Here is a 16865-nt window from a genome sequence, read left to right on the forward strand (position 1 = left end):
TAGGAGATGAACTCAGAGAAGTAATGGGGTATCAGATCAAATAGCATGTTTCGCACCACTGTCATGACTTTGGCTTTTAAGTAGAATGAGATGGGAAGCTGCCGGATACCAGAGATGGCTTATTTGGAACGGTACTGAAATGGCTTCCTCTGGAAACTGCACTGAGAACAAATTCTAGGTGGGCAAGGGTAGAGCAGGAAGACGTTAGGAGGATGGAGGTAGGAGTGGTTGAATTCCGGATACATGTTGAAGGTAAAGTGACAGGATTTGCTGATTATGTGTAAGGTACAAGAGAAAGAGTGGAATCAAAGGTAAGTCCGTTAAAATAATTAGTGAGCGCTAACCTACTTTATTTCCGATATGCTTTCTCAAACTTAATTAAGCTCATCATCTTCATTAACAGACCTGTTCCTTCTCCTGCATTCTCTATCCCAAGGACGTAGTACCTCTCTGCCCAGTTACCCAATCTAGACACTTAAAGATCTTCCTTATCTTTTCTTTTTCTCATACTCCCCACATCTAATCAGTTCCCAAACCCTCCTAAAAATCTCTTGCAAATCTGTTGAATTCTATCCGGTTCCAACACTGTTCTTTAGTTCAGACCTTTTTCGTGTCTTGTCTAAACTACTAGAACAGGGAAGGACTAAAAAGGGAAAAGATTCACTGAGCATCTATAGGTGCTGCAGCAGGCTACCTGATTTACAAGCTACCTGATTTACAGTTAGTATTTTTTAATCAAAATCTTCCTGGGGCGCCTGGGTGGCTCAGTCGGTTAAGCGTCCGACTTCAGCTCAGGTCACGATCTCGCGGTCTGTAAGTTTGAGCCCCGCGTCGGGCTCTGGGCTGATGGCTCGGAGCCTGGAGCCTGCTTCCGATTCTGTGTCTCTCTCTCTCTCTCTCTGCCCCTCCCCCGTTCATGCTCTCTCTCTGTCTCAAAAATAATAAAATAAACATTAAAAAAAATTAAAAAAAAAAATCTTCCTAATTGATTTCCTTGCCTCTAATCTTTCCACATTCCAGTGGGTTTTCCAAAAGCAATTTTCAAGCACAAGTCTGATCATGTCATTCTACGGTTCTAGGGCTTTGTACTTGGTGATTCCTCTGCCTGGAGACATCCTCATATCATTTCTTCCACTTTATTCCCATTAATATACCTATATTGATCCAATACAACCTACCTCCAGAAAATCCTTGGGTGCATAAACAGGTCTGAAAAGGCTTAAATCTGGAATTAAGATAGATTGGAACATTTCAGTTAATATAAGAATCCTTATTAATAACAATGTTAATGATTCTTTCACATGTGGTCGTGGAGCTGGATTAATTCAGACATTTGCGGAGTATCAATAATTTGTCATACATCGTGTTAAGTACTGGGAACACAAAAATGAAAGGGCAATCTCTTCCCTTGGCGGCCTAAATGACCTATTCTAGAAGAAATTAAGTGTCTCCCCTCATAAACTTATAATAACTTTATAACTGAATTGAAAACACAATGTCAGTGTAACAAAGTTCTATATGAGAATTCTCAAAGTACCTAGAATACAAATAATATATTCTCAGCGAATTCCTCTAGTTGTATTAAACTGTTCTCCCTTTTGAATTTCTATAACACACTGCTTTCTCTATTACAGTACTTATTTCTTGCCTGGTTCCCCATGCTTATTTTTAAAGAGGAGTGGTGAGGGATTATGTACACGTCTACCAACACAATTCTATACATCTATTGATCACAGTAAATGAGACATAGCTGTCACCCATTATATGTTTATAAAATTGACTCTATTTTAACCATTAAAATGAGCCAAAATAAATTCTTAAAAACATTTTAGAAGTAGGGGCGCCTGGGTGGCGCAGTCGGTTAGGCGTCCGACTTCAGCCAGGTCACGATCTTGCGGTCTGTGAGTTCGAGCCCCGCGTCAGGCTCTGGGCTGATGCCTCGGAGCCTGGAGCCTGTTTCCGATTCTGTGTCTCCCTCTCTCTCTGCCCCTCCCCCGTTCATGCTCTGTCTCTCTCTGTCCCAAAAATAAATAAAAAACGTTGAAAAAAAAAAAACAAAAAAAACCCAACATTTTAGAAGTCTCAAAACTTTTTACCACTTAACCTATTTTTAACATCTCAATGTTATTAAAGCTTGAAAAATATTTACCTTAATTATGAATCTAAGAAATCCATTGAATGATTTAATCTATTCTTTTATAAAAATGTTTTCAAATGCTGTTTTAAAAAGGATAATTGACTTAAATATTCTCAAAATATTATAAAACACTGGTGAAAGTTAGGAATTAAAAAAAATTTTTTTTAAGGTTTATTTGAGAGAGAGAGAGAAAGAAACAGAGAGAATCCCAAGCAGGCTCCATGCTGTCAGCACAGAGCCTGATGCGGCTCTTGAACTCACGAACTGTGAGATTATGACCTGAGCCAAAATCAAGAGTTGGACGCTTAACCAACTGAGCCACCCAGGTGCCCCCAAAGATAGGGATTTTTAAACTGCACGGTAGAAGTTTAAGGAAACAAAGTAGATGACAGTAATTAGTGGGGAAGGAAAATTGCTATCTTTCCAAAAGAATTGCTAATATTGTTGCTTTGGATCCACAATTAAGAAGGCAATCTTTCCTACTACCACATTTTGAAAAAGGTTGTTCATATACCTGGTTCATCAGTTCCCATTTCATTCCATTTATTGAGAAGTTCTTTCTGTTCTCCAACTGGCCTCTAAAAAAGGTAATTTTAAAATTGGTTTCATTTTGTGAAGCTTAGCAATGCAGCTGGAAAATAAGAATCAATAACTTATCTAAAAGGTTGAATAAGCTACCATAACATAAGAAAAAAAATCACTTCACTGCACATGGTGAACTTTTTTTGGAATTATTCTTAAACTTTTGTTATTTAACTATGATATTATATCTAGTCTCAATGGCTCAGTTAGAATATGGTGCTAAAGAGTCCAAGAAAAGAAGACAAATGATCTCTATAGGCCAGTAAATTTCACAAAGAAAAACTGCTCCTTAGCCACATACTACATCTCTTACCCCATCCAGCAACCTCAGAAATGCATCGCAAGGGGGACTGGCCAAGAGAGTATGACTGTGGGTCAGTAGCATCATCTTCCTACATGAAAGACAGTATATTACACAATACTACATACTTAGGCAGTTTTCCATAGAAATTTATCCTTTTTTTAAATACCATCCTTCTGGTGCCTTCCGTGACTTGTCCTTGGAGATTATCTAAAGTTCATCCACTATATCCTGTCTACTAGCAAGGAATAAATAGCAGGTAGGGAGAATAAGGCGAAGAGAAACTTCTTCTCTCCTACTCGTGAGCAGCCAAAAAGAATCCAGAGCATTCCTCGAGTGGCTTTTCTCTCCCTTTTTATCTTCCCCCTCAAAGCCCACAGAGACAGACAAATGCTGAGAATTAGATCTTTTAGATCTAATGATACTACTATTAGAACTAAATAGTTCTGCAGAGAGATGACCAATCATCCTTCCATTCCCTATGTTAACACTGAAAGATGGTACCATATTGGCTATTATAAGAGGATAACGTGCCTAAACTCCATCTCGTATTCAAAACATATGGCTATTGTGCTGATTAGCCAAAAATAAGGAGACCAAAGGTAATTAAAAATTTTCAAGTGCATTTATAACATGTATAACCTTTACAGCCAAATCTCTAAATAATCTATACGTAGATTATATATTGTATTTTTATTTATTCTCAAGATATCTTCATTACAAAAAGTATTACAGACTATATAATAGAAATCTATATACAATACACCCATGTAATTGGCCTTTTACAGATTTTTGTTTCAAAACAAACTGATATACTGTTTAAAGAGAGATAAATCTGCCTAACAATTACAACTTTGTGGTACTTCTAGCACTCGATTCACAATAAAATATTTAAATATTAAAAGTACCTTTTGAAAAAAAAATAAAAATAAAAGTACCTTTCGTGCCAATGGGATACTCAGTTCAGTGCACATACTATTTAAACTCTTCAAAATTCTTTTTTCCCAACTTCCCTGAAATATAGAGAACAACTCATTATTGTTTCGGTTAACAATACCAAAACTAATTTTTTAAAAAATTAAAGATATTATGAGTTATATAGAAATGGTAAGGTTGGTTGAGATTAGTTATCTTCATTCATTAGTTCACTCAACAAATGTTAATTACTGCCTACTATGTGCCAGATACTATCCTTAATGCTGTGAATTAAGCCATGAACAGAAAGTCTCAGTTCTCACGGAACTGACTTTCTAGAGGAAGATGGAAATGAGGACAGATCAAAAAAAAAAAAAAAAAGGAGAAGAAGAGGAAGAAATCAGCAAGTCATAGGGTGATAAACATTTTAAGAAAAAATAGCAGATAATAAAAAAGTAAATTACATTTAAGTATTTTGTAAACGTTTGATACTCAGAAATCTCATTAATAACCTAGTGAAAATAAAACTTTATAGAAATTATTATACTGTAATTTTTCCTAACATGACATTTCAGTCCTAAATACTTCAGCATGAATGTTCTAATAAGAACCTTCTCCTACATCAACACAATACTACTATCACACCTAAGAAAATTAGCAATAATATTTCATATCACATAATATTCAGCCCACATTCAAACTTTTCCAGTTGTCCCCAAAATATCTTTTATAGTTTTTTTTAAAATCCAGAATCCATTAAAAATGTATGCATCACATTACATTTGGTTGTTATGTCTCTTTCCATGTAGCTGAATCTAGAGTCTCTTTGTCCTTTTCTTTTTCATGATATTGACTTTTTTGAGGACTCCAGGCCAGTTATCTTTTAGAATGTGTCACGATATGAATTTGTCTTACTGGTTTTTTCACAGTAAGATCTATCCCCTAGATCTCTTGTAAACTTGAAAAAAGGAGTTCTTTTTAATAGTCAGTCATGAATTGATTATCCGCATATACCATATTTTAGTAAATCCTTCTTTTTAACACCAAGGTAAAATGCCAATATTTTTTGGTCTTTTTACTAAAATAGGCCTTTAGGCTACTTCTAACTCACTGAAAGCAAAATAAAATAATACCTAAGCTCCAAAATTTAGACCAAGAGAGGAGAAAAGAAGAGAACTATATATTACATTATCGATAATGTACAGTTACAGCCCATCCAGTCAATACAAGTAGAATAATAATAATAATAGCTCCTTTATGTGGTTGTTATAAAGATTAAAGATGTAAAGTGCTTGGAACAGTGACCTAATAATGATAATAATCATTCAATAATTGATAGCTTTACTATAGCTCTCATTGTTCATAGTACCCTCTTTAACACACGTATTTAAATACATTACCCTCTTTACCCGGAATATACCCTCCATGCTCTACTCCCAACCCCAACATACTTACTCCTACTTTATCTGAATACACCTTATTCACCTTTCAGACCTTCACCTCTATTAAGCCTTCTGTTCCTGGTCGCTCACCCCAGATGGTATCAGGTGCCTGTGCTTATAGTCTCTCTCGGCCCCTTCCTTCACCCATCACGGCACATAGTCACACTTTGTCTAGCACATAATAGATGCTAGATGATTACACAGATTTCTACTCTAAGTAATATTGAAAGCGTTTAAAAAATTTTTGATACCATGGCCTAAGCAATGAATGAACAAAAAAGCATTCATCTATAGGAGAAATACAGAGCTGTGTGAAGTGTATAAGCCTTAGTCTACTAAATATATAGAAATAGATTTTTAGGAATAAAAGAATACTCTTCATAAATTCTATTAAATACTCACAAAACTAACCCCATTTACTGGCTTCTTTTCTTTTCTTTCTTTCTTTCTTTCTTTCTTTCTTTCTTTTTTTTTTTTTTACTGTATTTCTCTTAGATTCAAGACTTAAAATACATTTGAGAAACTTATTCACGATCAAACATTAATTATAGCAACATAACCTACTTCTACCTCCAACATCCTTATCCTCAATTTATCGGAATAAAGCTTACTGAACTTTCAAGTCTCAGGTTGAAATACTATTTTCTCTAATAAGCCTTCTGTCACTTGCTTCCCCCACTCCAGACTATGGGGGAAGGAGGTATAAGAAAGCTTATTTAAAAAAAAAAAAATAAAAGCAATTTTAATTCAATCATTATATAAAAATAAAATCTGCATGAAGATTAAAAATCCAATCCCTGGATTTGTATAATTTACCTTAATATATAAAGAACCAAATTGCTACTATTGAATTATGATTCCAAATACTCTCATTTTCAACCACACATAAAAAGGGCTCTTGAACTGATTAAAAGACAATAATTCTTGGAAATAAAAACAAAAAGTTGGGGTTCCTGGGTGGCTTAGTCAGTTAAGCACTCAACTTCATTTTGGCTCAGGTCATGATCTCATGTGGGTTCCAGCCCCATGTCGGGCTTCATGCTGACAGTCTGGAGCCTGCTTCGAATTCTCTCTCTCTCCCTCTTTCTCTGCCTCTCCCCTGCTCGCTCACTCTGTCTCTCTCAAAAATAAACATTTAAAAATATTTATTTTGGTAAAAACATCTCATTCAGGTATTTTCTATAAAGTACAATTTTTAAATGATTAATCATAGTTCTCCTAAATGGATATCCCAGGCTACCAAATATTTCAATTCACCAACATGAAACTGAATGTAATTCAATTAGATGTAACTAGAGTTGTAATATAAAGAGAAAATAGTTACCAAAAAAAAGTTACACAGAAAAGAGATCAGACGTTAGAAAGCATTCTGAAAGAGTTTGGAAAAAGAGCTACAAAATTTACATACATTGCTTTATTAATCCTGTGAGATATGTATCATGAATGAGGAGAACACATAAAAGTAGAATGAAAAAGAGTGTTAAGAATTGAAGCAATATTGAGCAGATCTTTATTCAATTATCATTTCTATGTGCTCTATAATTGAAGCAGGAACTTAGAAATCATCCAGAAGAGAAGAGAATGACTAAAAATTGAGAAAAGGAAAGAGGAAAAGAACACTAAATTCAGAAAAATTGGACTTTTGTGGCGAGAACAGGGGGACATGAGATGTTATACCTGAAAATTTAACTAGTGAAAAGATATTGATTCAACATTTACTGAGCACCTATTAAACACATGCCAGTAAAAATGAATCAAACGGCATCCCTGTCCCTAACAACCACATCACTTTTGTGGTGGGGGTGGGGAAGAGAAGACAGATACACAAGTAACATGAGATAGGTTCAAAAAAGTTCACGAGGGCTATTATCAGCCCATATGCCATACGTATAGAAAGAACTTAAAAGAATAAGCAAGGAAACAGGAAGCTGAGTGTGTCAAAACTTCTAGCTGTTAATGGAGCACATACCACTTCCTTTAAAAGTCTAAAAACATTGAAAGAAAAGTAACTCCAGTGGTTTGCTACGTCTTCCCCATTCCCCGTCCCATATCGATGACACAATGACAAGGACAGCAGGGCTTTTCCAAGGTACCCCTTGCAAGAACTTCAGTCAGATGCTCAGAGAAGTTATCTCCATAGAAATCCCAAGTAGTCAGAGAAGTCATTTCTATAGACATCAGAAAGGGGAATAGAATTTCCTGATAATGAGGCGAAATCCAAAGTGAAGCAAGTGGCTGCTCGCAAGCTGGGTCACCCTGTGGGTTCCCTGCAGAACTTTAGTCTTATTTCAGGGTATTCATTCATTCGTTTACTTGCTGCCTCACTAACTGACATGTATTGAGTGCTTTCTACGTATCAAGCACAGGACTATGATCGGTGAGTAAATGTTATAAGGAGCCTATGATCGCTTAACACAACAAACAGACTTTCCAACAAGTAGAAAGACTTCACCAAAATGACTTAAGTTAGTGAAATTGTGAGTTCCTTGTCTTCAGAAGTACTCGAGCAAAAGGAAATGAACTCCAGAGGTTGGATGAGATAAACCTGAAGGGTCCACTTCAACTCCAGTTTTATAGATACTAAACTTTTCGCCGGCTCTGTCTGTAGAGGTGACTAAATACTCCCTAAGTCTCAAAAATAAGTGCTCAAAAAAATCATAGTTATTCCTGTGCTATTATTTAAATAAAAATGTCAACATATCTTCAGCACACACAGAAAAAGAGGTAAACGTGGCAAATGAACTATTGAGAAATGACAGGGCACTAATACAAGATACAAAGAAAATAATGGTTTCTACCCAAGACTCACAAAATCAAGCTTTAAAATGTTATTTAAAAGGAAAATGAATGCCCTTTTACATTTAAAATGTTTAATAGGAAGACATTACCTTTTACCCAAACCCATATCCTCTCCAAATGAAATTACTGTTGCCTTCAAATCAGTTTCCCTAATAATTGAAATCTATGGTATTAAGTCAAAGGACTTCAAGAGTTTTATAAATAAATTAATTTCTAAACCATGAGAGGCAAAAAATTTACACAAGAATCAAAACTGTATTGAAATCTCTAACTGGGTATTACTGATTGCCTTGCTACTTTTTTATAACAATGAACGTAAATAAGAAGTCTTTAAAAGCCATCTAATGTAGCATGTAAAAAACTATGAAATTATAAAATTAAAAAATTATTTCCTTCACTCTGAAAAAATAAAGCAAAATAGTTATAACCCAGCTTTCTAATGGAAGATTTTAGTAATTCTCTGATTATAAAAGTAACACATTTATTCAAGATAATTTGAAAAAAAAACAATATGTAAAGAATAGAATAATAAATAAGCATCCATAAATTTTCATCAGCCAAAAATAACTACTATTAATATTTTGTTCTCTTCTTTCATTTTTTCTATGCATGTATGTGTACGATTGAGAGATTTAATTAGTGGAATTATATTGTTTTATATTTTGCTTTATCCACTTAAGATAATATCATACACTTTCCTATTTCATTATATTCTTTTAAAAATAACATTGTTGATGCCTGTAGAACATTGTCTTTTGGAGACACCCTGCTGTATATGCAAACCCTATTGTTATTTAGATTCTTTTAAATTTTTTAATATTATCACGAACATAAATTTCTGTGTTTCCCTGATTCTTCCCTTTAGATAAGATCCTAGATGTTAGAAGTGGAATTAGTAGGAAAAGGGGTGTACATATTTTTAAGAGGGAACATTTTCTATTTTTTGTATTCAATTCATTCATCATTAAAAAAATATATATCTACTGAGCATCTGCCATGAGGCAGGCACTATGCCAGATGTTGAGGATACAGTAGTGAAAAGAGAGACCCTGATCCTGCTTCCCAGAGACTGCAGAATCTAGATGATAATCAGACAACCCAAGTACTATGGTAGGAAGTATAGAGTGCCTCCTGTATGGAGGAATAGAGACACAGAAAAAGTACCTGGGAATCCGAGATCTCAGGCGTAGAAAGCCTTCCTAAAGAAAGGATCGTGTCACCTGACACCTGTGAATGTGCCAGAAATACGTGAGATTTGTGGGGAGGCAGTTTCACACAGAAGCAATGGCATGTGCGACAGTTCTCCTGGTGGAACAACTGAAGGAGGTCAAGTATGATTAAAGAGAGAAGGTAGATGTGTGTGGAAGCGGGCAGGGGACTGGCAGGATGGTGAGGAACAGAGTGAGGAGGCGAGAGGTAAGACTCGAATGGTGAAAAGAAGCAAGATCCTTGACAGTCTTGTAAACAAAAATAAGGAGTTGCGGTTGTATCCTAAAAGTCTGGGAAGTTTTAAGAAATGGAGTGACAATACAGAAGGCAGAAAGACTAATTAGGAAGAGGATGAGAACTGAAGTCACATAAAACCAACAAAATTCTCATTTTTGTTTAGGTGCCTGGATTGACAGAGAACTGGGTAAATTCAACCAATAGCATATCTTGAGTTTGAGCATTTCTGGACTGGATAGAGAAATATGCTGAATATCATCAGGTAGTACAGATTCTAGAGCCAGACTATCCAGGTTGAAATCCCAACTTTTCCACCTACTAGTTTTGTGAAATTGGACCTATGTAAGATCATAAGAGTAACATACCTTATAGGCTTGTCATGAATATTAAATGAGTAAATAGTTGTAAAGCACTAGAATGGTACCTGGCACATAATTAGAGCTCCGTGTGCTCACTAGTATTATTCCGCAAAAAAATTCATATATTTAATCACCCATTGTGTATCAGTTTCTTCAAATATTCCTTTCTCTAAAAGGTGTGGCAAAAGAGTTCCCAAATTATTTTACATGGAAATAGGGTTCTGTGGTCACATAAATTTGAACAACACTGGATTAAATAAAATTAAACAGTTTCTTTACTGCAGAACATCCCTGAGCCTTAGCATCCCAAAATAAATTGTATGCAACAAAATTAAGGAAGCATTAAATTAAAACGCAAAGACTAAAATAAACACCCACGAGTTCATAGTGACATAAATAAATAACATAGTGATATAAATAAATAAATAAATAAATAAACAAACAAATTTATTATAAATAACTCCCCAGTTCTCTTTCTGCATGGAAGAGAGGGAGAACTCTTCCATGCAGAAACACTCCAAATAATTTCTGTAGAGATTCCCAGCTCAGGGAGGTGGAATATAACTGTCTCTCCTTATGTGTGAACCATAAATAGTGACTTCCTTCCAAAGAGTAGAGCACACAAGGGTGTCGGGGGTGAAGAGTGACTCTACAGTGGGGCAACCTCACAAACACTACCTAAGCCAGGCAATCAAGGTCAACATCAACAGTGGTAAACCATGTGGACAGTATATACCCTGATATGACGCAATGAGTATAAATGTATAAAAGTATAAACTTTCTGTCTGTGGTCTTCCTCCCAAAAACCCACAGCCCCAGTCTAATTATGAGAACAACATTAGACGAATTCCAACAGAGGGATAATCTACAAAATACCTGACTAGTACTTTTCAAAACTGTCAAGGTCATCAAAAACAAGGGAAGTCTGAGAAACTGTCATAGCCAAGAGGAGCCTAAGGAGACATGACAACCAAATGTAATGTAGTGTCCTGGTTGGGATCCTGGAACAGAAAAAGGACATCAGGTTAAAACTAAGGAAATAAAGTATGAACTTTAGCTAATAATAACGTACTGATATTGGTTCGCTAATTGTAACAAACGTACCACACTAACTTAAGATGTTAATAAGAGGGGAGACTAGGTGTGGAATCTATGGGAACCCTATAATATATTCTCAATCCTTCTGTACATCTAAAACCCTTGTAAAAAAAATCGTAAACTGTGGTTCTAGGAATGAAAAGTACAGCGTGGGAAACAGAGTCAATGGTACCGTAATAGCCCTGGATGATGGCAGCTCCCTTGTGGTGAACGTGGCATAATGTATACAGTTGCCAAATCACCATGTGGTACACCTGAAAGTGTGCTGTGTGTCAACTACGCCTCAATAAAGAATAAAAATATATGACACGAATTTTCAAACAAACAAACAAACAAACAAACAAACGGTAATTCACCAAGAGGAAGGCAGCGTGGGCCTCAGTTTCCAAACTTATTTGTCCATGGAACCCTTTTTTGTAGAGCATCTCTCAGAGCTAGTATTCAGCAGAAAATACTCTGGGAAATGCTGACGCGGTGTAAGAAGCCTGTTTCCCTCATCAGCCCAGAAAATTGAACACCAATCTAGCCTGCCAAAAACTGCAGAGAGTTGATTTACATCCCAACTCTGAAGACACAATCAAGAGCTAAGCGAAGTTCAAATAACTCATGAAACTTTAATGGGGGGGGGGGGGGGCGGTGGAAATCACATTTTTTTCCTGGCTCTAGTTCCAAAATATTTTCTGCCAACCTGCTTTACTGAATAAAAGCAGAAGGAAACACTCACTGGATTTTATTTTAAGTTCTTTTGATTGTAAAGAGCAAAGAACAACGTAATAAAGAATCCCCTATGTCCAGGTCTTCCCTAGTGCTTCTACAGAACGTCTTAGCCATCTCCCCCATGGCATACAGCACTTTCAGTGATTAAACCATGAGTTACCCATAGGTGGAATCTTTATCTAACTTATTTCTGAATCTCCAGATCACATGGTAGACTGTCTTCTAGCAGGCATTCAGTAAATATCTTTTTTTTAATATGAAATTTATTGTCACATTGGTGTCCATACAACACCCAGTGCTCCTCCCAACAGGTGCCCTCCTCAATACCCATCACCCACCCTCCCCTCCCTCCCACCCCCCCATCAACCCTAGGTTCTCAGTTTTTAAGAGTCTCTTATAGTTTGGCTCCCTCCCTCTCTAACCTTTTTTTTCCCCCTTCCCCTCCCCCATGGTCTTCTGTTAAGTAAATATCTTTTAATTGAATATCACAATAATTGCTAGAAGAGATGGCAAGTGCCTTTACTATTAATCTGACACAAACTTTGAGTTCTTACTACATAAAGGTCAGTATGCTAGATATAATGGGTCTACAAAAATGTTTTAAAATTGTTACTGCTTTCAAGAGGCTTATAACTAAAGTAAAAAAGATGTGTACAGAAAGTGCTATCACAGAGTGCGATTTGTAATAACCATAAAACGACAGCATGCTAAAAGACAGTGTGCTTCCAAAAGAGGGAGAGATCCTTTTCAACAGGGCTGATAACTACAGCAGAGAAGAGGTGTCATCTGAGCTGACCCTCACAAAATAGATGGATTTTCCTAATGCTAAGCAGGCAGAAAGAGCTTTCCAGGACAAGAAAACAAAATAAGAAAAGTTTTCTTTTCTTTTCTAAAAGATGCAAGGAAGGGCACATGGGACAGTTATAGGATGGCAGAGATTGATAAAGTGAAAGGGAAAGCTAGGGACAAACTAAAAATTCCTAAATGTTGCGCTGTGGGGTGGGAACTTGTTGGGCAATTGGTAGTCACTGAAGATTTGTGAGAAGGCAGTGGCATGTATTATAAGGTTTCATCTGCTTGTAGCTAAAGTTAATTGTGTTAAGAGTACATATGAAGATGGGGAAAGACGTAAGTTGAAAATCAGGAGGTGTCAGTATAAGACAAGGATATGAATTAACGTCTGAAACAAAGTTAGCACTCAATAAAAGATAGCCATCCTCCTCTTCATCACCACTGTGATCACTATGGTAACGGCCTTAATAATAAAAAGGAAGAGAAAGCTGTAAGACCACGGGAAGAAATAATTTATAGAACTTAGTGACTATTTGGATATGGAAAATAGCAAAGATATTTCAAGTCTAAATTACTATAGTAATGATGAAACTAACTGAAATGGGAAGGTCAGGACAAGATGCTCATTTTAGGAATAACGCCATAGACTCAGTTTTCAACATGTTGAGTTTGATTTCACAGAAGACACGTACAGTAGATAGTTGATCATAGAGGATCGGAGGCAAAAAAGATGTGGCAGCAAAGAGGGAAGCTGTGGAAACCTGAATGTGATGACCTGAATGTTCTTAATAAAATAAGTGGCATGTGTTGAAAATGAGCGAGGGGGAGGTAGAATCAGGGGCTACACAAGCATGGAAAACTCTGGGAAAACCTAACTGGAAAGCAGATAATGAATGACGAATCGTAAAAGGATTGACAGGCCGCAAAACGAATCCACTGAAAGATGAATGGATTTAGACTGAATTCACGGTAAACATATAACTCATGTGAGTTTCCTCCCAAGTATGCCACAGTTTGGGAAAAGACAGTAGATGGCAGAGGCAGCCTTAGGCTAAGGATTGGAATGGCAGGCAGAACAGAAGTCTATGGGGCAAGAGATTGCGAGGTGCAAGGGAGAACACTGACGGGATGGTAGTTACGCCATCCAGCCTAAGTAGCCTTCGTGCAAAAAGGAGAGAACTGCCCAAAAGATCAGGGAGCTTAAGAACTAGATGACTCAAGGAGACAGGAACAAATACAAGGGGATAGGTAGGCGGACACTAACTTGTAGAGGAGGTATTTAGCATGACCACAGTTAAAGAATCAATTATTTCAACAAACACTTCTTGAGCGTTCCATGGGCTATGCATTGGGCTAGACGTTGCGGATAAAAAAACACAGTCCCTGCTCTTAAAGAAGGAATAATGTAGTGCAGGGATTGAGAAACTTTCTGTAAAAGGGCAAACAGTAAATATTTTAGACTTTGCAAGTCATGAGGTCTCTATGCAACTACTAAACTCTGACATTGTAGTGCGAAAGCACCCGCTGACAATAAGTAAACAAAGGAACAAGGCTTCCAATACGACATCTTTTATTAATTCCTATCATTTTCATGGGCCACAGATATCATTATTCCTCTGGTTTTTCAGCCAGGTGAAAATGTAAAAAAATATTCTTAGCTTGCCAGCTGTATAAAGACAGGTGGCAGGGCAGATTTGGCCCTTGGACTATAGTGAGTCAACCCGAGTTAGTGGGTAAGTATGGAAAAAAAAAGAGGAGAGTAGTGGGCATGTGTGTATATACATGTACATATATAACACATACACTTACCGTTCATATGTGTTCTCAGCAACCAGCGGTAGGCTTGAAACATCGACCTATTATTTCCCTCTCTACCTCTTTCCAGTCATGATGGGTAAACAACTTTAGTGTTATGTTCCCTATACCTAATACGCTAAAACTGATACTTTCTCTACACCTTTGAGAAATTTTCAAACTTCACCAAAAAAATATTTAGACCCAACCCTTTTATTTTTTTTTTTGAGTTTACGTCTTTAGAACAAAAGATCAAACAATTCTTTCATACATGAATCATTCAATGATTGTGTTTTATGACATATTGATAATACTGTCTGATTGCTAGACCTAAATGCACTACCTAGAGATAGAAATATATGGCATATTTCCTCAAATATCTCTATGATTTTTGTTTACATTGCTTCCTTTCACCATCTAATTTTGAAGGTTTTTAAAGTGAAAATAAAAATGGTTGAATAATAAAAAGCTGCCTAACATACACTGCTTGGAATGTGATAACTCAAAGCAGCAGGATATTTCTCAGGAGTAGCAGAAGGAGCCACGATGATAATTGCTGGAGCTGGGTGAGGGGTTTATGGGAGTTCTTTGGGGTATATTTGAAATTTTCCATGATAATTTCTGACACTGTGATTGAGAGAGGTCAACTCTGTGGTGTCCATTAAGCCCCTCGGCGGCGGCAGCGACAGAGTCGTACCCAGTACCGCAAGGAAGCCTCGTAGAGGCAGGTGCACCAGGCCGTGCTGAGGCGGACAGTCGAGCGTCAGGGGCATGTGACAGGACTTACCAACCTCCTGTTTAAACAGTTCTTTACAGCTTTTCTGTTTACGTCATTTTACTTTATTTTTTAAAGTGAACTGTAGTTGTTTCAGCCTACTTTAGATAGCAGGTTCATTTGAGTTCTGCGACAGAACACAGCATGTAGCAGCCTGCTGTGAGGACAAACATATTTCAAATACAGTATCAGTATCGCTGGCTTCCACGGCCCAAATTTTAAGGGAAGAGTGAGTCAGTTCATTCCCATCTCATTCTTTTAATATCTCAAGAGCATCAGGAATAAATTGCCACATAATACTTTTATCACGTTGAAAAGTTCAGGCCAGTACGGTACATGATTTTTTCCTTCTTCTACACAACATTTTCAGGATTACTGGAGCTAAACAGGTGTGATCCTCGGTCACTGAAAGTAAAAAGGAAGAGCATGCAAACACTGTGCTGGAGTGGTTCTTACCCAGGCTTCCGTGTAATGAATGACATACACTCCTGATACCAACAAGCACTTTTCGCTCTGCATTATGTAACTTGGCATGGCAAAATAAAGTGAAAAATGAACAATAGCCAACCTGTGCTTTCCTCATGTATACCAAAGGTTCTTTGAGATGTTCAGGAGGTGCAGCAGGATGGCTAGGTAAAGGAAACCTAGGGACAAAAAGAGGCAGCTAAATATTATACGTTATCTGGATAAGTAATTAATTCTCTTCATTAGAAATTACTCACCTCTGTAGTCCACGTCATATATGAAACAGAGTATCTGTTAGCAAACCTGTGTGTTTTCAGAAGGTATAACAACATAATAAAACTTTAATTCTTATCCTACTAGCGTGGTAGCTTCAGATTAGCAATTTAATTGCTCGTTAAAAGTTGAATTGCACAATAATCTGAATTCATAAATTGGGGGAATTTTAAAATTACTGAGCTTAGTAAATGCTCATGTAAAAATTACCAGAACTCTTATTTTTAGCACATAAATATTGTAACACTTAGAGGGATTTTTTTAAGGTTCAAAAAAAATCTGTGAACTCACAACATATCTTTTCGTTTCTCCCAATTTCCTTTTCCATATCGCTATATATTTTTAACATAGTTGAAATAATATAAGTGCTATCTTCCATAAGAGTCATGTTTCAATAGATACAAATTTAATAAAATTTAAAAATGTTAATGTCTCGTGGATTCTTTCTGTTTTCTAAGTAACTTTACATTCGTATTCCAAATGTACTGGTTTTATTAAGAAAACATTTGTTGACTCAACAATATTTGAGCCATTTTAGGTACTAAGGATATGATGGTAATTGAGACAATATCCCCTGTTCTCATATACTTAACATCTAGTAAAGGCAGTCAATAATTATAAAAAGGGACAAATTAATAGAATAATATCAGAGAGTAATGAGTGCCATGAGAAGATGAGAGCAGGGTAATGAGATAGAAGTGATTTGGAAGGATAGGGAAGGTGTCTAGGGGAGCTAATACTTGAACTAAGACCTAACTGAGAAGAAGGAGCCAACCAGGCAAAGATGTGGGGGAAGGATATTCCAGGCAGAAAGGCAGCAAGCACAGGATCCTGAGTTAGGAACACTTGGCGTGTTTAAAAATCAGAAAAAGCCAGAATGGTTGAAATAAAATGATGGACGCACGGTGACATGAAATCACAGAGAGAGAGGGCAGTAGGAAAACACAACAGTTCAACATTTACTTAGAGA

At 36.6% G+C, this 16865-nt stretch overlaps 1 protein-coding gene across 4 annotated transcripts in view; it reads right to left on the reverse strand.

Moving 5' to 3' along the window:
• Window positions 1-16865, reverse strand: part of TBC1D19 (TBC1 domain family member 19) — a 144525-nt gene that overhangs the window by 96808 nt on the left and 30852 nt on the right. For 3 of the 4 annotated variants that reach the window (XM_019453541.2, XM_019453543.2, XM_019453542.2), the window contains 4 exons: window positions 15726-15801; window positions 3959-4033; window positions 2652-2715; window positions 1179-1225 (listed from right to left, as the gene is read on the reverse strand). In XM_019453541.2, coding sequence (XP_019309086.1) covers window positions 1179-1225; window positions 2652-2715; window positions 3959-4033; window positions 15726-15801 — 262 coding nt within the window. Of the gene's footprint in view, window positions 1-1178; window positions 1226-2651; window positions 2716-3958; window positions 4034-10857; window positions 10975-15725; window positions 15802-16865 lie in introns of those variants that run through there. The other variant, XM_053901632.1, reaches the window with a different exon arrangement.

Source organism: Panthera pardus, unplaced genomic scaffold, assembly GCF_024362965.1.
Source record: "Panthera pardus isolate Hobbes unplaced genomic scaffold, ASM2436296v1 HiC_scaffold_13, whole genome shotgun sequence".
Classification (NCBI taxonomy): Eukaryota; Metazoa; Chordata; class Mammalia; order Carnivora; family Felidae; genus Panthera; species Panthera pardus.